Genomic DNA, 23,631 nt, shown 5'->3' with positions numbered 1-23,631 from the left:
GTTAACTTCAGCAAAAGGTCAAGTGAGGCAGGACAACAAAACAAGAAATGGATCTCATCAGTCCTCTCCATCCGGCATATTACACAAGCGACACACGGCCTCAGTTCAGAAAACTGAAGTACTAAATATGTGACAGATTATATACCTGTAATCACTCAATGTCAGAGAAGGGTGAGAGAACAAGTAGAAATGGAAAAAAGAATAACATATAAGGGAACAAGAAAATTATCTGTTCACTTCAGATACATGTTCTGGTACCGGCGTGCAACGTTTGCAACCGGTCCGCAAACTAGCAACGTCAACACCATTAACAAACTAAAGTAATTCAGTAGACATTTTTACCCGGCACGGTACAAGATAGCGTCCGGTCACGTCACACTTGAAAAGCACACCCCCATTTTGAATTAAACACTCAGTATTTGCATATGGTAAAATCAGTACTTGGTAACATCTCATCTCCCCCCACCCCACGCCCCCAAAGCACACACACACACACACACACACACACACACACACACACACACACACACACACACACACACACACACACACACACACTTTGACTATTAAAAAAAAGGGGGGGGGGGGGGGAGAAAAATGACTTACCATGAACCGATGGTAATTCAGCCAGCATGCTGTTTGTGATTGTGTTGCTTCAAAAAGCAATGCACTGAGGTTTAGATCTAGAGAAAACTGAAGAATTTTGAAATGCCTGCAATGAGATCACGATGTCACGTGGTTGAAAAATCAAGTGAGAATATGAGATTAATTGCTTTTAGTTTGTTTTAGCAGCCGGTGTTGACGGAGCTTTGCTCTCACACTTACTCTCTCATACACAGATATTGGTTTGTAGGAATTTCCCTGGCGACGAATCGCCGAAGAGGGTTTGATCATTATCAAGTTGCAGCCGCGACACCATATAATGTGTGACCAACACAGTTATATACAGTCTTCTTCTTCTTCTTCTTCTTCAGCGTTCGTGGGCTGCAACTCCCACGTTCACTCGTATGCACACGAGTGGGCTTTTACGTGTATGACCGTTTTTACCCCGCCATATAGGCAGCCATACTCCGCTTTCGGGGGGTTATATACAGTCAACTTTGAAGTTACGGCGCAGCATCAGGTGTCCTTCTATAAATGCCAAACCCACTGACCATCATAATCACTACTGACCAACCCGGCCCCCGGGCTGATACTGACGACTCATCTCTAGGATGCCATCTGTTGTGTTCATTGTTTTCCTGCGACTGAGCTAACTTCTGTAATCTTTTGATATAATCAGTCAACAGGCTACGATGTAAAATTGACAGTAGTAACCCAGATAAGTTAGAATGGAAGGAAGTGAAGAGGGTGTTTTGGAAAAAAAAACAGATTTTTCAGCCCCTTCCTTTTTACTTCTGAAAACGTGACAGAAGATGATCTGTTTCTATATGTAGGTATGTGTGCGCAAGTGCGTTGATGTCAGTGTGCGCTGCCGGATTACGTATACAATGTGTGTGTGTGTGTGTGTGTGTGTGTGTGTGTGTGTGTGTGTGTGTGTGTCAGTGTGTGTGTGTGTGTGTGTTCTCAGGAGTGTGTGTGTATGTGTGTGCGCGCGCGCGCGCGCGTGCCGTGCGCCAATAGTGTAGCCAGTGTGTCAGTGCTCAGTGTAGTGTGTCTGGGTGCATTCAGTTGTGTGTATACGCGCGCGTGTGCACGGTGTGCCGTGTCAGTGTCACTGAGTGTGCGCGCGCACCATGACGTCAGTGCGCAAATCTGACTAGCGTATATATGTATGTCTGTGTATGCATGTGCGCTCGGTGTACGGCGCTTGTATGCGCCGAGTGTGCCTGCATTATCTTAGTATTCACACGACTGCGCCTGTTTATTGTCTACTGACTGACTGATGTCAGTGAACGTCCCCCACCCCCTCAGTCCCCGAACACTGAAACACACACTGACGCACGCGCACACACGACACTGACACACACACACACACACACACAACATCAAGTTGTTTGCCTTAACTAAAATTAGATCGTGGAGTGGAGTTTGGATCATTTCACTTAAGAGCCTGTATATTAATTCATTCCTTTCTTCAATGGTGTTGCACATGATGGCCCTTTTTTAAACTGAAAATAAATCGCCGGCGAGCTCGCGTCAGTGCGCGCACCGGTGTGTGTGTGTGTGTGTGTGTGTGTGTGTGTGTGTGTGTGTGTGTGTGTGTGTGTGTGTGTGTGTGTGTGTGTGTGTGTGTGTGTGTGTGATACGGTGTGTTTGTGATTGTGCGTGTGTGTGCGCGCGCGCGCTTATGGTCTTGGAGAGAGATGGGAAATCAATAAAGTGCCGATCGTGGTCAATCTGAAGTACCGCCATGTAGGGGAGGCTATCGAAAAAACCTGTGCAATAGTTTTCTCCCTTTTAGGGACCAAGTTGGAAATTTTGTATGTTACCCTTCCATAAGGATATGTATTTTATTTAATCCTTTTGAGATCGTTGTAGTATTGTACATGATAAAGATCATTTCGACTGTTGGACGATGCACGGAACTTTTATCTAGCACTCCCAGAACAGAACACCTCAGCATGCACTCGCACGCGCACAGTAAACATTCATACCTACCCGCTCGAACACAGAGACCATCCCGTCGTGTCTTCTTTAACTCACTCAGTACGGCCAGTCCTCTCTTCTCCTCTACACAGACCCCGCGGATGTCCAGTGGGTGTCTCAATGACCGAACCTTTAGCTTCCGTCGTCAGAATTGTGGTATTCTTTGTCAACATTCACCTCTTCAGTATAAGAGCTTGCAATATTTTGATGGTGATAATTGGGGTGAAACGCTGTTAACGTCGTCTCTTTCGCCGTTCGTATGGAGAGAGTTGAATGTTTCGGATGGGATTTTTTTTGTTTTTTGTTTTTCTTTTTTCCTTTCACCCCCCCCCCCCCGCCCGTCATGTTTCTGTCTGCGTAAAGTTTTTAGCTTTCTTGTTTTGAGTTAAGCGCATGTTTGAGTTCACGAAGTCCGAGCCACGATTCACTCAGATGATCATATAATGATTTTTTTTTTTTTTTTTTTTTTTTTGGCTGCTCAAGTTCACGGCTAGGTCAGGTAGGTGCCAGTGGGTGGCGGAATAGGTAAGAACGGCGAGTTAGCAGTCAGAGTTTTCTGAGTTCGAATCCTGGCCGCCGGGTGAAACTGACGTTTAATGAAAAACAAAAAACCACCAAAAAACAACAACAATAAAAAATTTTGTCAAAAACCCTGGAAGAGAGAGAGAGAGAGAGAGAGAGAGAGAGAGAGAGAGAGAGAGAGAGAGAGAATAAGCAGTTGAAATCAAGACAGATATGGGTTGACATATCATGGTGGTGAGTAGTACGAATTCTGCCTGGGGATGGCTGACTTTAGTCAGAGTAAGGGAAGTGAATCATGTTGCCAGCTGTGCACTGAGGTATGATGTTCCACCTGATAATTCCTTGACCCGGGAGTGATGACAGCACTTTCCCAAAGTGCACAACTGACGGATACCTCATCCAGACTGTAATCTTAGTGCCTTTGAGAAGATTGAGGACCTGCCAAGAAATACTAACCAGTCCAGTCCAGTACAGGCACAGAGACAGCGGGACTGAGACAGAGACTGTGGGACAGAGACTCTAGTGTGGGACAGAGATTGTGTGACAGACACAATGACTGTGGGACAGAGACAGTGGGACATAGACTGTGGAACAGAGACAGAGACTGTGGGACAGAGACAGAGACTGTGGGACATAGACTGTGGGACAGAGACAGAGACTGTGGGACATAGACTGTGGGACAGAGACAGAGACTGTGGGACAGAGACAGAGACTGTGGGACAGAGACAGAGACTGTGGGACATAGACTGTGGGACAGAGACAGAGACTGTGGGACAGAGACAGAGACTGTGGGACAGAGACTGTGGGACAGAGACAGAGACTGTGGGACAGAGACAGAGACTGTGGGACAGAGACAGAGACTGTGGGACAGAGACAATGACTGTGGGACAGAGACAGAGACTGTGGGACAGAGACAGTGACTGTGGGACAGAGACAATGACTGTGGGACAGAGACAGAGACTGTGGGACAGAGACAATGACTGTGGGACAGAGACAATGACTGTGGGACAGAGACAGAGACTGTGGGACAGAGACAGAGACTGTGGGACAGAGACAATGACTGTGGGACAGAGACAGAGACTGTGGGACAGAGACAATGACTGTGGGACAGAGACTGTGGGACAGAGACAGAGACTGTGGGACAGAGACTGTGGGACAGAGACAATGACTGTGGGACAGAGACAATGACTGTGGGACAGAGACAGAGACTGTGGGACAGAGACAGAGACTGTGGGACAGAGACAATGACTGTGGGACAGAGACAGAGACTGTGGGACAGAGACAATGACTGTGGGACAGAGACAGAGACTGTGGGACAGAGACAATGACTGTGGGACAGAGACAGAGACTGTGGGACAGAGACAATGACTGTGGGACAGAGACAGAGACTGTGGGACAGAGACAATGACTGTGGGACAGAGACAGAGACTGTGGGACAGAGACAATGATTATGGGACAGACACAGTGGGACATAGACTGTGGGACAGAGACATAGACTGTGGGACAGAGACAGAGACTGTGGAACAGAGACAGAGACTGTGGGACAGAAACAGAGACTGGGTCAGAGACTGTGGAACAGAGACAGAGACTGTGGGACATAGACAGAGACTGTGGGACATAGACAGAGACTGTGGGACAGAAACATAGACTGTGCTACAGCCGGAGACAGAGACTGTGGGACAGAGACAGAGACATAGACTGTGGGACAGACACAATGGGACAGAGACTGTAGAGCAGAGACTGTGGGATGCAGTGGCTGTGGGACAGAGACAGAGACTGTAGGACAGAGATACTGTGAAACAGGGACAGTGACTGTGGGACCGACAGAGACTGTGGGACCCAAACTGTGAAACTGGGACAGTGACTGTGGGACAGAGACAGAGACTGTGGGACCGACAGAGACTGTGGGATTAGACACTGTGAAACTGGGACAGTGACTGTGGGACCGACAGAGACTGTGGGACAGAGACACTGTGAAACTGGGACAGTGACTGTGGGACCGACAGAGACTGTGGGACCGAGACGCTGTAGCGGGGACAGCCTGGGAAAGTGACTGTGGGACCGCCAACAGAGACTGTGGGACTGAGATACTGTGGGACAGGGACACTGTGGGACAGGGACACTGTGGGACAGGGACAGTGACTGTGGGACCGACAGAGACTGTGGGACCGAGACACTGTGGGACATCAGTGGACACTGTGGGACAGGGACAGTGACTGTAGGACCGACAGAGACTGTGGGACCGAGACATTGTGGCCGACAGGGACAGTGACTGTGGGACCGCCAACAGAGATTGTGGGACACTCAGTAGAGACTGTCAGTGTAGGATGGTCTGTTACCGGCTGTGGCAGTGCTACCTCAGTCCTGCACTATGGGACAGTCTGTTGCTTTCCTTGCAGTACGGGGCAGCGATTTTCTTGAGGTTTTTAAAATCTTTTTTTATAATTACAAAAAAGAAAAAAAAAGAAACACACACACACACACACACACACACATATATACGTAGGAAATCACGGCAGATTCACCTGTTACCAATCATAAGTTTGAATAACGGGTATTATGTACAGGAGGGTTGATATAGGCTATCTCTTCTTCTTTGGGCCATGCCATTGCATTTCGGGTTACAGGTGCTTGACTGAAACTGCATTCTTATTATTGAGTCACACATTTTGTCATCCAGTCTATGTCTTTACGTCAATGGTAAGGAACTGGAGTATCAGGCTGTTCCATGGATTACTTTAAAATGGGATCACGGTGTTGTCATAGCTTTTCACGTTATCAAATAATAATCCCGGTGTTCTGGAAATGCTCAAATTAATGCTAACAATCTGCGGTTGGCCTATATCATATAAAGGATTTCTTCATGAGACTGGAGTGAGGTATACCACTGCTGGCATAACTGGGCAGACTGAGACTGCGACCGTGAGAGATACGTCAAGTTTCCTGCCTCACGGGCACCCCCCACCCCCCCTTCCCACCACCCCCGGCCGAACCAAACAAGCACGTGACTGACGTCATTTTGTAAGCTGATACACAACGACGTCTTCTTGTCCGTTCAGTTTAAATCAGTAAATTCCCCAAAGCTGCAGCTGCTTTGAAAAACAACGACAACGATATAAAAACAAATTTCACTGACTGCAATTTCGATACAATGGTTAGGTTTAGCTCAACTAAGTACTAATAATGACGTATCAGTCAAGAAACTTTTTGTCTGTTTGGAATACCGCGTAACAGATAAAAAAGTAACTTAACTCATACGTCGCCTTACAGATTAAAAAAAAAAGAAACTTATAACTCATACGTCATTATTTGCACTTTAGCACCGAGACCCCCTTCGCCGTTTCTTTTCTTTTTTTCTTTTCTTTTTTTTTTTGTGAAGAAACACCTGACCCATGTCCTGTCCTTTTCCAGGTGCTTTGAGCCGAGCAGTATCAGTATCAGTATCAGTAGCTCAAGGAGGCGTCACTGCGTTCGGACAAATCCATTTGAGCCGAGCGATCTGATTAGCTAACGTCAGTTTCACCTGCACATCCGTTAAAAAAAAAAAAAATAAAAAAAAAGACAGAAAAAGACGTCATATCTGTTCACAGAGACAAACGTAGGATTCACACACACACACACACACACACACACACACACACACATGGTTTAAATACATAGTATACATGTGCAACTGAGCAGTTTGTCTTCTCTTACTTGAGTGTCACGCATGTTTCAGTACCCTGTAATGATATATATAACCTGATTTTGTTACTTTCGTTTCTAGTCTGTCCGAGATACTTGATGACAATAAAAGCCAAGAACAGTAGTTCCACCATGTTTCAGCAGTTGAATTTTTATTCGAATTACCGGCCATCGTTTGAATCGGGAGCCATGTGTTTATTTTCCGGTTTGCCTTCGATAATAATGTCAATGCTGAACAAAGGCTGCCGGGCAAGGGACGTTACTCCGGCAGTTTGTGCAGGTGTGTTGGAATCGCTCAGCCAATCAAAATCGACACAGACGATGACGTCAATACAAATTTCATGGAGGAAAGAAGAACTTGATCGAATCAGTGTATGATGCACAACTGAGCCCACAAAATTGCAACACAGTCACTCAGTTCACCTCACCATGAAGAGCATTTTATTTCCATAAAGGTATGTATCTAGCAGACTGCACAACCGGATATCCCCAAGCAGTGGACGTTGTGTGGATGTGCGCTGTTTGTTTTCGTGTTTTTACTGGGCTGGGAGAGTGGGAAAGGTGCAGCACGAAGACTGAATCAGTGAATGGAAGAGCTGTTGAGCATAGCTGGACGATCGTGAGGGATGAGAGATTGGAAGCGTGACGTCTGCATGTGTAACGGATTAGTCAGTCAAGTTGTTTTGATTGAAATCACTGCTGGAGTTTACGATCCCCAAATTATTTTCAGCTTTTGATGCTACGACTTGAACAAAGTAAGCCCGAGGCGATTGCTCGCCGACGATTCCTACGATTCGGCTGTTAAACTGAACGCACCCCATGGCACGAAAACACGGTATAGACCTACCCATTGTTGTGTGGTAAACGTGGATCCAAAACATATTTCTGCAATGAACAGTTTCAAGTAAAGGTTTCAACACATTTTTGCAATGGACAGTTTTGAGTGAGGGTTGTACTTGTAGTAGACAATCAGCATTGGTAACAGGCAGCCATAGTTAACTTTGATAGAACTATAACTGACCCAGACAAATCGCAGAATATCATCTTCAGTATGTGTCAGTACTAACTTTGATCAAGTTATAGGTTGGTTGAGTTAACTGACATGTGTGCAGATGTGGCTGTCAATGTGGCTGTGTTATATTGTACAAATTAAAGCACATCAGAGACTAGTCAATAACAAGTCTCTCTTCCTTCTCTCTCTCTTTCACTTTCAGGCACATTTTCTTGTACGGCATACAGTGATACCACTGGTCTGATGCTAACAGTCTAATCACACACACACACACACACACACACACACACACACACACACACTATGTGACACAGACTCAGAGTGAAACACATGCGTGCTTGCAAACAACACATACACACACAGACACAGACACACACACACACACACATACACTCACACTCAGATAAATACACACATACACACATGTATGCACTACACACACCACACCACACCACACAACACCACACCACACCATACCACACCACACCACACCACATACACACATGCGTGCACACACATGCATGCACACACACACACACACACACTCTTCGCTGTTTTCCCTTATGGAGTTGAAGATGAAAATAAGCTGCAGCTGCAGAAATATTATTTGATTTTCATATTTGTTTGTATTCATTTGCAAAAAGTGTCAAAATGGACGAATTTGTTGAACAGTTCTGAATTCAGCTTGGCTTAAAAAGCTTTTTTCTCTCTACCAATCCATTTCATCACGCTGTCACAATGCATGTGACTGTGTTTGCGTGCATTCACACACGACTGTGTATTTGCAGACATGTTTAGGAGATGACAAATGTTACATTTTAAATCAAGCGATGTCTAATTTATTGTTGAAATACTGATATCGTGACGTGATATACGCAGAACAGAAGAATAGAGCACCCAGAATTGTCTTTTCAGATCTGAAATCAGTTCTGTGTTTGTGTTCTGTAAAAGAGCAAACTGACATTAGAATGTGCTAGATCATTAGAACTCGTAGAAGGATACAATGTCAGGCTTTAGTCCACCAAGATTAGTAGAAATCATGTCTGCCGGGATCTGGATAACTAAAGTTGTTTCACAAATGATAGACTTGATTTTCAAATTCTAGTCTTTAGGCAGGGGGGGGAGGGGGAAGAGGGCAGGGGGGGGGGGAACATGTATTAAAGCAAATCTTTTTCGTTTCTGAATTACTCACATTATGATTTTACTTGTAAATGGGAGTATTGTCGATTATTATAAATTTATTCTCTATGATAATTAATATGTATGCTAACTGAAATGTAAATTTTATGTAAAATGAATTATAAACAATGTTATTAACTTTAAACTGACTGAAATTAAAACAAATTTTTTATCTTAATATTACAGATTCTAAATGATACTCATAATTTCTTCCAGGGTGTTGATTTCCTGCAAACTGAAATGTTGTGTAAATTTTGTAGCATGATGATTGATACGTTGATTGAAGCTTTCTTGTGTGAAAGGTGATACTAATGATAGTCGTGTGAAAATGTGTGTGGAAAACTTGAGAGATTTGATCCATTGACTGTTGCTGCTGTTGAGTATGCAGGTCAGGTTGTCTGTCACTAGTGTCAGTCACCATTCCTTACTTGGACTTCTTCCTCTTTAGACTGCAGTTCATCAAAATCGTGCCTTATAAATATTATTATTATTATTAGTAGTATTTTTATGTATTTATCAATTTTTCTTTCTTTATTTAATTGATTTATTAATTTATTTAATTTTATTTTTATTAAATTTTTTTTTCTCCTTTTTTTTCCCCCCTCAAGGCCTGAATAAGTGTGTTGGGTTATGCTGCTGGTGAGGCATCAGCTTGGCAAATGTGGTGTAGCGTATATGGATTTGACTGAATGCAGTGACGCCTCCTTGAGCTACTGATACTGATCATCAAAATCAATAGCACTATTGTTAATAGAATATAATAGAATAGAATAGAATATGTCTTTATTACCAAGTGTACCGGGGTCACAAGGAATATTGGAGGGGGTGGGGGGGGATAGTAGATAACAAGATAAGAACAAGGCAACGAACAGTAGTAACCACTCTTCAAACTGTAGTCACATTGGTCTCATTCCACCGAAGGCTCAACAGTCATGGGTTGAAATATGAACAACGTTACAAGTTTCTTCATGTTTTCACAGGCTTCTGCTGCTGCTACTGCTTCTTTAGCCATGCTGCTGACTTTGTTGTTTTTTTGTTGGTCTCTTGTTTTCGTCCATTGGGTCTTGTGAAACTTGTTACGGTCGGTCAGCAGCCTACCTCATAATGTGCTGTTGTCCGCATCTCAGGGTTGTCTGTTCCACTGGGTGTCAAGGTGTCAGCTGCAGGTCTACCTTTTTTTTTATTATCATTTTTTGCAGTATTTTCGAATTATACCTATTGTTTATTGCAGTTATGAACTCTGTGGTACTCTCTCTCTCTCTCGCTCTGTGTTAGTGTTTTCATATTTGAGTTTGTTGCAGTCAGGAATTCTGTGTAATACTCTTTCTTGCTCTCTTTATGCTAGTGAATATATTAGTTTATTGCAGTCAGGAACTCTGTGTGACACTGTCTTATCTCTCTCTCTCTCTTTATGTCATTGTTTTCATTTATTGTTTATTGCAGATAAGAACTCTGTGTGAACAGTTTTTTCTCTCTTTCTCTGTATTGTTTTTCATATTGTTTATTACAGCTATGAACTCTGTGTGATTCTGTCTCTCTGGACAGGCAATGACAAAGTTATCGCCACGGTAACCTTGGATATCACCACAATACCCAGTTGTTTGTTCCCCTCTGTTATTTATTTATTTATTCATTTTAAAATGAACTGCAGTGGAGCTGTTGACCTCTTTGGTTTTTTAATCATTACATGTTTATAGATCTGTGAGTGTTTTTTGCACTGTCTATTACTGGTATGAGTTCACTCTCTCTTTCCCTCCCTCTTGTCACCAGCTGACAAAAAACAAGTTACCACTGCTTTGAACTTCAGATTCCGCTTCGCGATACTCACTCATTTCCCCGCTCAGTTATTTTATTTTGTTTCAATTGATTTTTTTACCTTTATTGAGAATTATTGCCGAGGAACTGGTTAACGCCGACTTGTTGAGTGTATTGTATTATTGTGACCGGAGAGGGAGGGTCCCTTTACCAGAACAGAGCAGACTTTGGAATTGGCCAGCGTCCTTTATTAACGTGTGGGCCAGGAAATGTTGGTGAAAGAACATGGGGAAGGGAAGGGGAAAGTGAGGGGGTTAACTCTCTCCATACGAACGGCGAAAGAGACGACGTTAACAGCGTTTCACCCCAGTTACCATCATCAAAATATTGCAAGTGGAAGGCTCTTATACTGAAGAGGTGAATGTTGACAAAGAATACCACAATTCTGACGACGGAAGCTAAAGGTTGGGTCATTGAGACACCCACTGGACATCCGAGGGGTCTGTGTAGAGGAGAAGAGAGGACTGGCCGTACTGAGTGGGTTAAGGAACAAGGGACTGGTAGGGAGTTTTGAGGGAGTCATAAACTCTGAATTCTACAAAAAAACCAACAGGTGGATAAAAGGCTTAGAAAATGAAGCTCTGGACTGTGGTTGTGCTTTTTCCTCCTCTTTTATTTTTAAAGATCTGAAATATCTCACATCAGGTCAGTAATCTGACTCCCATCAGATATATATATATACAGTCTGATATATTTCAGGTACATATTAATTATTATTATTTAGTAATTCACTTATTTATTTGTGTGTGTGTGTGTGTGTGTGTGTGTGTGTGTGTGTGTTCTCCAGCCTTGTATTTTCCCCTAATTTTTTTTTATATTGATTGTCTATTCAATGTGTGTCAAAAATTCTTTGCTACTGGAGTTGTAGGAAAAGGGTTCAAACTTCTGTGTAGTCAGCTTTGTAATGAAAACAAGAGCACATAATATATATATATATATTTCTTTTATTTTCATTTTATTCATACTTATTTTTGGTAGTCAGACGTGAAGAATTTGCCCGTGTAGAATGCTTAATTTTGTCTCTTTTGTGGTTTCTTTTGCTCTTGACCATTCTGATTTATTTCAATCGAAACCAAATTGTCTGCACCAAAAATGGAAAGTGCATGGGGATTTCCTTTCCAGCTGGTGATATTTTATATTATTTGGTCCTGGTGATAAGTCTTTGCACATCATTAATATTTTCATCGGTGTGTCCATCACTTTTCTGTATCCACTGAGGTCAGTGGTGTGGAGTAGAGCTGACTATTAGTATTACTAGTATTAGTAGTAGTTATAACATTCAAGTATTATGTTCACTTGGGTTTGGGCCAGAGAATGTTCAGTATCTAATGTTATGAAGTAATCTGTTCTCTGTTTGGTGAATGATGCATGATCTCACCACAGACAGTGGAGAGGGGGTTGCGTGGGTTTGGGGGAGTTCTCAGCAAGACAACGAAGGGTCAGATAAACACACTTCATGTGCCTTTGATATCAGCCAGGAGGTACTACACAGACTTCGCGTGCCTGTGGGTAAGCCAGGACTTCTCTGCTGACAGACAACACAGGGTCAAATAAACACACTTTACGTGCCTGTGGTCAGCTAGGATCCCACAAGACACGGTGGGGGGGAGGGGGGGGGGGGAGGAGGAGGTGGGGGGTGAGGGAGTTCTCTGCAGACAGACAACACAGGGTGAAAATTCATAAACACACTTCCTGTGCTTGCGGTCCAGTCAGCAAGGAGATCAACACACTTCACGTGCCTATGGTCACAATGACCAGACCGGAGAGTGTGTCCGACACACAAGAGAGTCTCAGAGATAGCTGACCATCTTCAGTTAGCAGGGGCCAGTGAGGCAACACCACCAACACTACTGGTCATCCGTTAAGAAGCCCGCAGGGCGGGCCGCCTTTGATCTTGTGAAGGGGAGGGGTGGGGAGGAAGAGGGGTGTGGTGGTGGTGGTGGTGGTGGTGGAAGAACAGAGAGAAAAGGTGTGTGTGTTTGGGGGTGGGGGGTAGGGGGCTATTGTGAAGGTTGGTGTGTGGTGCCTTTGATGGAGTCTTTGATGGGGGAGATATAGGGTCTGTGAGTGGAACAACTTGGAAGACCCTTGGGGGTTGTGGAGTTAAGAGAAGTTGGAGACCTGTGTCTTTACTTCAGTTGAAGAGTCGGCTGGGGATGGGGGTGGGGGGCGTGGGGGAAGGGGGGGGGTGAGTGAGTGGAAATAATTAGTCTAGTTTGTTTTTAGTGCCTTTTCAGTGTTACACAAATACGTCATGTGAGTATGTACAGCCACACACATCAACACGTGCTCGGACGTACGTGCGAATTCGCACGCATGCGTGTGCATGAAGTATTTCATCGCTTTCTTTGTTGTTGTCACAATTTTTTTTTACTACATGTTACATTGTGTGTGTGTGTGTGTGTGTGTGAGTTTTATTGTCTATTCACTCAAGAGTTGTGTCAGATAACAACACAACAATAGAATAAGATGAGGATGGAGAGGGCTTGGGACAAGTGGGGGAGAAAGATGAGTGGTGATCTGATCAACTGGATATTAAGGTGGCCTGAGTATATGCTGTGTGTGTGGCTGTATGTTGTGTGTGTGTGTGTGTGTGTGTGTGTGTGTGTGTGCTCGCATGCACGCACGTGTGTGCGTGATAATTCCTTGATGCTTCAGGAGTTCAATATTTTTTCCAGTTATGATTTTTAGAATTAGAAAAAAGAAAAAGAAAACCCTGCATCTGTAAGTACTTGATCACTGGACTGTTTGATAAGGAGACAAAAAAAAAGGTATTAATTTTGGTGTTTCAGAAATGTTTTGAGTGTTTTCTTCTAAAGTACTGGGATATGATGCTTCATAATACCACAAGGAAGGATATGTTTATTTAAAAAAAAATTATTTACTTATTATTAATATATATATATATATATTTAAAAATTATTTTTTTTACATATTTATTTATTTTGTTTTATTTTTTCAATTCATTTTTATTTCATTTATTTATTTAACTATTTTTCTCAAGGCCTGACTAAGTGTGTTGGGTTACGCTGCTGGTCAGGCATCTGGTTGGCAGATGTGGTGTAGCGTATATGGACTTGTCCGAATGCAGTGACGCCTCCTTGAGCTACTGATACTGATACTCAAGGGTGATATTTTGTTCACAGAATGAATGCATGAAATGTTTCTGGTATATTTGGTTTTAGAAGCATTAGTGCTATTTTTCTGTTCATGGGGACGTGACTTTTTACTTCATTGTTAAAGTCCTGTACTTTTTTTTTCACAATTTGTAAGGGAAATCTGACGGGCGCAATAGCCGAGTGGTTAAAGCGTTAGACTTTCAATCTGAGGGACCTGGGTTCGAATCACGGTGACGGCGCCTGGTGGGTAAAGGGTGGAGATTTTTACCATCTCCCAGGTCAACATATGTGCAGACCTGCTAGTGCCTGAACCCCCTTCGTGTAAGCAGAAGATCAAATACGCACGTTAAAGATCCTGTAATCCATGTCAGCGTTCGGTGGGTTATGGAAGCAAGAACATACCCAGCATGCACCGCCCCCGAAAGCAGAGTATGGCTGCCTACATGGCAGGGTAAAAACGGTCATGCATGTAAAAGCCCACTCGCGTACATGCGAGTGAACGTGGGAGTTGCAGCCCACGAACGCAGAAGTAAGGGAAATCTGATATTGTTTCCATGAATACTACTCTACTAAACTGTTTAATGCTTTTAAGAACATTTGAAGGAAACCTGTATGAACTGAATCCAGGTGACGCTTTGCTCCTTGTCTCAATCAGTGGATGCTCTGTCCACTTTATTATTATAATGGTATGAAGAATGAGATGGTATCCAGCAGAATGGGATTGTGGTGTGGTGCTATGCACACGTGTATAATGCATTAGTGTGTTTGTGTGTGTGTGTGTGTGTGTGTGTGTGTGTGTGTGTGTGTGTGTGTGTGTGTGTGTGTGTGCAATGCATGCTCTCCAAAGAGAAATCTTTAACATGATTGCAGTGCTATGCACACATAATACATTGATGTGTGTGTGTGTGTGTGTGTGTGTGTGTGTGCAATGCATGCTCTACACAGAGAACCTTTTAACATGATTACAGTGCTATGCACACATAATACATTGATGTGTGTGTGTGTGTGTGTGCACGGGCGATGCATGCTCTACAAAGAGACTAGACTAGACTGAGGTGAGTGTGGCTGAAGAGAAAGCGCGCTCCCAGAAAGAACTGTGTGGTGAAAGGTCACCAAGCGCATTATCAGAAGAAAAGTAAGTGGCACTGTACTTTGGTGATGCCCCTTTGAGAGGTCAGACACATCAGCACTGCATTGCAGACCTGCTTCACTACAGGACAGAGCAATACAGTACTCTGTGTGTGTGTGTGTGTGCCTTCACATGACTGAAGCGTGACTGAAAGGCACAGGAAACAAATGATGGGTGCCTAAAAGCAGCTGTCAGTCAGCTGTGCTCAGGCAGGCACCCTGATGGGCAAATGACTGTTCATCACTAAAGAGTTAGGTCTCTGACAGATGCAAGGCGCACTGTGTTCGAGTATCAATAATGCTGCTGTTCGTACTGCACTTCTGAGCCACGTCTGACAGAAGATAGGCACTATGTATACAAGTATAAATAATGCTGCTGTTCGTAATGGGCTGAAGAGGTAGATCTCTGACAGAAAATAAGTGCACTATATATAATACAAGTATCAGTAATGATGCAATTTGTAAAGCACTTAAGAGTTAGGTCTCTGAAGGGAGAAAGTAAGGCTGTTTTTGGCATCAGATAACCGTTCCATACACTCACACAGGAGCGCCCAATGGCAGTTGTCATTCAGCTCTACCCAGGTAGGCAGCCTGTTGTGCAAATGACTCTGTGTTTGTTAACTCACTCAGTACGGCCAGTCCTCTCTTCTCCTCTACACAGACCCCTCGGATGTCCAGTGGGTGTCTGAATGACCCAACCTTTAGCTTCCGTCGTCAGAATTGTAGTATTCTTTGTCAACATTCACCTCTTCAGTATAAGAGCCTTCCGCATGCAATATTTTAATGATGGTAATTGGGGTGAAACACTGTTAACGTCGTCTCTTTTGCCGTTCATATGGAGAGAGTTAAGTGTTTAGGGCTTGGTCTCCGACTGAGGATAAGTGCTATATATTATAAGTATTGGTGTGTATCTGTATCATCATCACCATGTTAAGAGTCGAGTGATGCAGTCCAGACCTATTGGTTAGCTTGCTTTGGCCGAAAATTCGCAGTTAACTCAGTGATAAGACATCCGGTTGAGTCCGCCCTCTGCTTGTCAATCAAGGCAGTTCCCAGCCAGAAGTGATGACTCATTCCAATGGCCAGTGCTTACTGAGATTAGTTGGTTACCTGGTTCTCCGCCTTTGCCAACCTTTTTATAGTTGCATGTTTAAATATTATTTTCTTGCATGCTTGTTTTGTGCTGCTTTCCTTGGACGTTTTTGTGTCAGAATTTTAAATCATTTGTATTTGTATTTCTTTTTATCACAACAGATTTCTCTGTGTGAAATTCAGGCTGCTCTCCCCAGGGAGAGCGCGTCGCTACACTACAGCGCCACCCATTTTTTTTTGTTTTTTCCTGCGTGCAGTTTTATTTGTTTTTCCTATCGCAGTGGATTTTTCTACAGAATTTTGCCAGGAACAACCCTTTTGTTGCCATGAGTTCTTTTACGTGCGCTAAGTGCATGCTGCACACAGGACCTCGGTTTATTGTCTCATCCGAATGACTAGCGTCCAGACCACCACTCAAGGTCTAGTGGAGGGGGAGAAAATATCGGCGGCTGAGCCGTGATTCGAACCAGCGCGCTCAGATTCTCTCGCTTCCTAGGCGGACGCGTTACATCTAGGCCATCACTCCACATTTGCTTTGTTTGTATCATGTCAAGATGTTTAATTCAATGTTTTGTCTCTTTGAGTACAGGACGTTTTTCGGCTCAGATTTTAAGTCACATTTTGAGGTGCTCATGTGTACAAGCGTCACTTAACACTGGACTTTCTCTTGCTGTTCACAACAGTGATGGCCCTGTCCTCTTACAACCATCTACTGAAACAAGTGCAGTCGCTCAAGTCGGAGAACTGTCACCTGCGTCGGGAGCTGCAGGACAACTCGGTGCACCTGACCAAGCTGGAGAATGAGGCCTCCAACATGAAGGACGTGCTGTCTCACCTGCAGCTGACCATGGATACAGAAAGCAGCGCCACCACCGGCACCGGTGCTGCCGCCCGCAAAGGTGGCGGTGGGGGAGACACCTTGCAGAACAACGTCGTTGCTGTTGGTGGTGGTGGTGGTGGTGACATGGATGGCGTCGTCATGGGGGACGGTGGGGAGAGTGCTGGTGGAGGTGGGTTTGTGTGTGTGTGTGTGTTGGGTGAGTGTGTGAGTGTTGTTTGTGAGTGTGTGTGTGTTGGTTTGTGAGTGTGTGTGTGTGTGTGTGTGTTGGTTTGTGAGTGTGTGTGTGTTGGGTGAGTGTTTGGATGTTTCTTTGAACCGGAATCAGAATCAGAATCATATTTGTTTGTCATGAAAAGCGTAAATGAAAGGTTTACATTCTCAAACTCTCTGTGTGTGTGTGTGTGTGTGTGTGTGTGTGTGTGTGTGTGTGTGTGTGTGTGTGTGTGCAGGTCTTTCTGTGAGTCAGTGTGTGTTGGGTGAGTTTGTAGGTGTTTACTGTGTGTGTTTGTGGGTGTTTCTTTGAGTGTGTGTCTGTGTGTTGGGTTTGAAGTGCTGGTGTTTACTGTGTGTGTTTGCGGGTGTTTCTGTGAGTGTGTGTTGGGTGTGAAGTGCTGGTGTTTACTGTGTGTGTTTGCAGGTGTTTCTGTGAGTGTGTGTCTGTGTGTTGGGTGTGTGAAGTGCTGGTGTTTACTGTGTGTGTTTGCAGGTGTTTCTGTGAGTGTGTGTCTGTGTGTTGGGTGTGTGAAGTGCTGGTGTTTACTGTGTGTGTTTGCAGGTGTTTCTGTGAGTGTGTGTCTGTGTGTTGGGTGTGAAGTGCTGGTGTTTACTAGTACTGTAGTAGTGTGTGTTTGTGGGTGTTTCTGTGAGTGTGTGTGTCTCTGTGTTGGGTGAGTGTGCGAGTGTTTCTGTGTGTGTGGGTGTTTCTGTGAGTGTGTGTTGGGTGAGTGTGCAGGAGTTTTTGTGAGTGTACAGGTGCTTGAATGTGTGTGTGGGTGTTTTTCTGCGTGGGTTGGGTGAGTGTGCACGCGCATGTGCGTGTGTGTGGAGGGGAAGGTTGTGGGGGTGTGTCTGTCTGGGTGGATACTGGATTGGATGGGTAGAGGGAAAGGCTTTTTTTTTTGCGTGTGGGTGGTTGTGTAGGAGGCGGGGGTGGAGGGGAAGGTGGTGTGTTTGGGAGGTGGGTTGAGATGGATAGGGTTGTATGTGGTTTTGAGTGAGGTGGGGTGAGGGAGTAGTGTGTGTGTGTGTGTGTGTGTGTGTGTGTGTGTGTGTGTGTGTGTGTGTGTGTGTGTGTGTTCTTCTCTCTGCTTATCTGCTTACGTCTGTCTATGCCTGTCTCTGTCTGTCTGTATCCCTCTGTGTCTGTCAGTGTTACTCTGCCTGCCTGCTCCTGTGTCTTAAAGAAATCTGTGTCTTGTTACTTTCTTGTGCGTCTTGTTTCTTTGTCCGCTTGTGGTGTCTGTCTAGATGTCTGTCTGTCTGTGTCTGTGTCTGTGTCTGTCTCTGAGTGTTTCTTTGTCTGCTTGTGTCTGTCTAGATGTCTGTCTGTCTGTGTCTGTGTCTGTCTCTGAGTGTTTCTTTTTCTACTTGTGTCTGTCTAGATGTCTGTCTGTCTGTGTCTGTGTCTGTCTCTGAGTGTTTCTTTGTCTGCTTGTGTCTGTCTAGATGTCTGTCTGTCTGTGTCTGTGTCTGTCTCTGAGTGTTTCTTTTTCTACTTGTGTCTGTCTAGATGTCTGTCTGTCTGTGTCTGTGTCTGTCTCTGAGTGTTTCTTTTTCTACTTGTGTCTGTCTAGATGTCTGTCTGTCTGTGATTGTGTCTGTCTCTCAGTGTTTCTTTTTCTACTTGTGTCTGTCTAGATGTCTGTCTGTCTGTGATTGTGTCTGTCTCTCAGTGTTTCTTTTTCTACTTGTGTCTGTCTAGATGTCTGTCTGTCTGTGATTGTGTCTGTCTCTCAGTGTTTCTTTTTCTACTTGTGTCTGTCTAGATGTCTGTCTGTCTGTGATTGTGTCTGTCTCTCAGTGTTTCTTTTTCTACTTGTGTCTGTCTAGATGTCTGTCTGTCTGTGATTGTGTCTGTCTCTCAGTGTTTCTTTTTCTACTTGTGTCTGTCTAGATGTCTGTGTCTGTGTCTGTCTCTGAGTGTTTCTTTGTCTGCTTGTGTCTGTCTAGATGTCTGTCTGTCTAGGTCTGTGTCTGTGTCTGTCTCTGAGTGTTTCCTTTTCTACTTGTGTCTGTCTAGATGTCTGTCTGTCTGTGTCTGTCTGTGAGTGTTTCTTTGTCTGCTTGTGTCTGTCTAGATGTCTGTGTCTGTGTCTGTCTCTGAGTGTTTCTTTGTCTGCTTGTGTCTGTCTAGATGTCTGTCTGTCTAGGTCTGTGTCTGTGTCTGTCTCTGAGTGTTTCTTTGTCCTTCCCCATACCTACACGTGTAGTTTCTAAGTGTTTGATTTTTCTGGTCTCCTCTCTCTCTCTCTCTCTGTGAGTCTGTCCCTCTCTTGCACCCCCACAAGTCTCTCTCTCAATGCAACTTTGTAGATGCCTCTTGCATGGTTTGTGTGTGTGTGTGTGTGTGTGTGTGTCCTCCAGATGATGATAGGATGAGGGGAGAGGGGTGGTGGTGGTGGTGAGAACAGCAGGGATGTAGGGAGGGGGGTGGGTGGGTGGGTGGAAAGGGTAGGTGAGCAGGGAGCTGAAAGAGAAAGGGTTGGGGTGGAGGAGGGAGGCCATGGGGGTGTGGGGGGGGGGGTAGTGATGGTGTATCCTTTCCTGTTGTGATGGTGATGAGGGGATGCTTTTTCAGCTTATGTCAGTCTGGTGTGTGTGTGTGTGTGTGTGTGTGTGTGTGTGTGTGTGTGTGTGTCTCTCTCTGTTCTTCCATTAACTTTAATGTCTTTTCATTTAGGCAAAGTGATATTAGATGTGTGTGTGTGTGTGTGTGTGTGTGTGTGTGTGTGTGTGTCTGCGTGTCTGTGTTTGAGTGTGTGTGCATGCTTGTGAGTGAGTGTGAATGCTCGCTTGTGTGTCAGTGAGTGTGTTTATGAAGAGAAGAGGCATGTTCAAAGAAAAGATCAAACTAAACAGTGCAAGCAGCAGCATCCTGTGGATATCTTATTAGAACATGAATCAACAGATTAAAAAAGAAAGTCAGTGTAAAAGAAGCAAAGTCACTGTGTGTGTGTGTGTGTGTGTGTGTGTGTGTGTGTGTTGCATGTCTCTGTCTCTCAGTCTGATTCATTTTCCCCCTTAATGTCTGGCTCCATTGTTTTGTTCCTTGCTTTCAGTCTTCCCCCCCCCACTTCCCCCCCCCCCCTCCAGGCTACTGCATGATTATTTTCATTCACATTCATACAAACACACTTGTGCAGACAAACAATTCACACAGACAGACAGACAGACAGACAAACAGACCGACCGACTGACAGACCAACAGACTGATACTAGTGATAGACAGACAGGCAGACAGACAGGCAGACAGACACACACACACACACACACACACACACTGACACAGAGATCGGGTGAAGAGACTGGATGACTGAGATAACCCTATCAGAAAAAAAGATAGTAAAATGACAGTGCTGCAGCAAGCACACGCATACAGATGAGCAGACAGGGAGGCAGGCAGGCAGGCAGGTAGACAGACATGCAGACAGGTAGACAGACATGCAAACAGGCAGGCAGGCAGATAGACAGACATGCAGACAGGCAGGCAGGCAGGCAGATAGACAGACATTCAGGAAGACAGGGAGACAGACAGGCAGGCAGACAGGCAGGTAGACAGACAGGCAGGCAGGCAGGCAGATAGGCAGACATTCAGGAAGACAGGGAGACAGACATTCAGGAAGACAGGGAGACAGGCAGGCAGGCAGATAGACAGACATGCAGACAGGCAGGCAGGCAGGCAGATAGACAGACATTCAGGAAAACAGGGAGACAGACAGGCAGGTAGAGACAGGGAGACAGGCAGGCAGGCAGACTGACAGGCAGGCAGGCAGGCAGGCAGGCAGACTGGCAGGCAGGCAGGCAGGCAGGCAGGCAGGCAGGCAGGCAGATAGGCAGACATTCAGGAAGACAGGGAGACAGACAGGCAGGTAGAGACAGGGAGACAGGCAGGCAGGCAGACTGACAGGCAGGCAGGCAGGCAGGCAGATAGGCAGACATTCAGGAAAACAGGGAGACAGACAGGCAGGTAGAGACAGGGAGACAGGCAGGCAGGCAGACTGACAGGCAGGCAGGCAGGCAGGCAGGCAGATAGACAGACATTCAGGAAAACAGGGAGACAGACAGGCAGGTAGAGACAGGGAGACAGGCAGGCAGGCAGACTGGCAGGCAGGCAGGCAGGTAGAGACAGACAGACAGGCAGGAAGACAGGGAGACAGACAGGCAGGAAGATACATAGGCAGGCAGGCAGACATACAGACAGATAGGCAGGCAGGCAGGCAGGCAGGCAGACAGACAGGAAGGCAGGCAGGCAGGCAGGCAGGCAGGCAGATAGGCAGGTAGACAGACACAGACTGGAAGGCAGGCAGATACATAGGCAGGCAGGCAGGCAGGTAGACAGACACAGACTGGAAGGCAGGCAGATACATAGGCAGGCAGGCAGGCAGGCAGATAGGCAGGCTGGCAGGTAGGCAGGCAGGCAGATAGGCAGGCAGGCAGGCAGGCAGGCAGATAGGCAGGCTGGCAGGCAGGCAGGAAAACAAGCAGGTGGGTAGGCAGATATGCAGGTAGGTAAGACACAGGGTGGCATGTACTGATGTAGACAGATAGCCAGACACAGACAGGCAGGGAGACAGGCAGGCAGGTACCAGTCAGCCTCCCTGTACATTATACAAACAACCCCACATTCCATGTCAGCATCACTGTGGTCATAGAGGGGGCGTTGTGGGGGGCGGGAGGGGGGGAGGGAGGGGGGTGGAGAATCCATGCCAGAGAGGAGGGAGGATGGATAAGTGTGTGTGTGTGTGTGTGTGTTGGTGTGTGTGAGTGTGGGTGTGCGTGTGTGAGTGTGTGTGTGTGTGTGTGAGTGTGTGTTTGTGTGTGTGTGTGAGTGTGTGTGTGTGTGTGTGTGTGTGTGTGTGTGTGTGTGTGTGTGTGAGTGTGTGTGTGGGTGGGTGTGTGTGTGTTTGTGTGTGTGTGCGAGTGGGTGTGTGTGTGTGAGCGCGCACGTGCGTGTAGGGGAGGGGGTTGACTATGTCTGGCAGTTAGCCCAGATATAATTGGTGCTGGCTCTCTCTCTTTTTTTTTTTTCTTCTTCCCACTCCCCCTCGCCCCCCCCCCCCCCCCAACTCCCCCTCCCTCCTTCCAAGCAGATAGGCTCCCCGCTCACTCTCTCACTGCGGACAGAATACCTCTTTGATTAGAAACATACAGGATACATGTTGCCTTGCGCTACTTTTTCTTTCTTAAAAGAAAAAAAGAAAAAAAAAAAGTTTTAGAATTATCTTTTTCTGTTTCTTCCATCGCTCCTCTCTGTCCCTCCCTGGATGTATGATTTTTTTTGCAGGAGGGAAGAGAGTGGTTGGGAGATAAGGGTGTGTGTGTGGGGGGGGCGGGGCGGGGCGGGCATGGGGGTGGGTGGTCGTGGGGGGCGGGGGGGGTGGGGTGGAGGGGTGTGTGTGTGGGGTATTGTTTAGCTTGCTGTCCATGGATTTGAAACAACAAATGAAATACATATATGTAGAAATTATTGAAACCAAAAAAAAAAAGTAGCGAGCTCTCTCTTTCTCACCCTGCCTCTGTGTGTGTGTGTGGGTGTCATTTGTTCAGAACCAGCTCCCCCTGTCTCTCTTTCTCTCATTCCTTCCCATTCTTCACTCTTTCTCCTTCCTTCATGTTTTTTTTTCTCTTTCTTTTCTTTTCTTCCTTTTCCTCCCTCTTTCTCCTTTCGCTCCTCCTCCCCCCCTTTCTTTCGTCCTTCCTTCCTTTCTTTTTCTTCTTCTTCATCTTTCCTTTTTTTTACCTATCCTTCCTTCCTTTCCCCCTTCCTTTCTCCTTCATTCCTTTCTTTCCTCTTTTTCCTTCTTTCGTTCCCCCCCCCCCCCCCCCTGTCCCTTGCATCCTTCCTTTCTTCCTTCTTATAATTCCCTTCATCTTTCCTTACTTCCCTTTTTTTTTCCCTCCTTCTGTTCTTCCTCTTTCTTCTCTTTCCTAACAGTTTTCTTTCTCCTTCCTTCGTTCCCTCCCCCCCACCCCTTCCTTTCTTCCTTCTTATAATTCCCTTCATCTTCCCGTACTTCCCTTTTTTTTCCTCCTTCTGTTCTTCCTCTTTCTTCTCTTTCCTAACAGTTTTCTTTCTCCTTCCTTCATTCCCTCCTCCCCCCCCCACACCCCCCCTGTCTTGCATCTTTCCTTTCTTCCTTCTTATAATTCCCTTCATCTTCCCGTACTTCTTTTTTTTCCCCTCCTTCTGTTCTTCCTTTTTCTTCTCTTTCCTAACAGTTTTCTTTCTCCCCCCTTCGTCCCGTTCCCCCCCCTCCCCCCCATTTTGCATCCTTCCTTTCTTCCTTCTTATAATCCCCCTTCATCTTTCCTTACTTCCCTTTTTTTCCCCTCCTTTCTTCCGTTCCCCCTCTTTGAGTCTTTCTTCTCTTTCCTAACAGTTTTTCTTTCTCCTTCCTTTTTTCCTTCCTTTCTTCCCTCTTTCCCCCTCC

General features: G+C 45.4%; 1 protein-coding gene across 1 annotated transcript in view; it reads left to right on the top strand.

Annotated features, from left to right (window-relative positions):
- The first annotated feature begins 7,141 nt into the window (after positions 1–7,141).
- The window catches only part of LOC143277395 (uncharacterized), a 56,415-nt gene continuing 39,925 nt past the window's right edge, over positions 7,142–23,631 (top strand). The window contains 2 exon segments of the mRNA XM_076582186.1: positions 7,142–7,250; positions 16,824–17,150. Coding sequence (XP_076438301.1) covers positions 16,826–17,150 — 325 coding nt within the window. The 5' untranslated portion in view covers positions 7,142–7,250; positions 16,824–16,825.

The sequence above is a fragment of the Babylonia areolata genome, chromosome 34 (assembly GCF_041734735.1).
Source record: "Babylonia areolata isolate BAREFJ2019XMU chromosome 34, ASM4173473v1, whole genome shotgun sequence".
NCBI classification, from domain to species: Eukaryota; Metazoa; Mollusca; class Gastropoda; order Neogastropoda; family Buccinidae; genus Babylonia; species Babylonia areolata.
The sequence above is the reverse complement of the archived record's forward strand: the minus strand, read 5'-3'. Positions and strand labels throughout refer to the sequence as shown.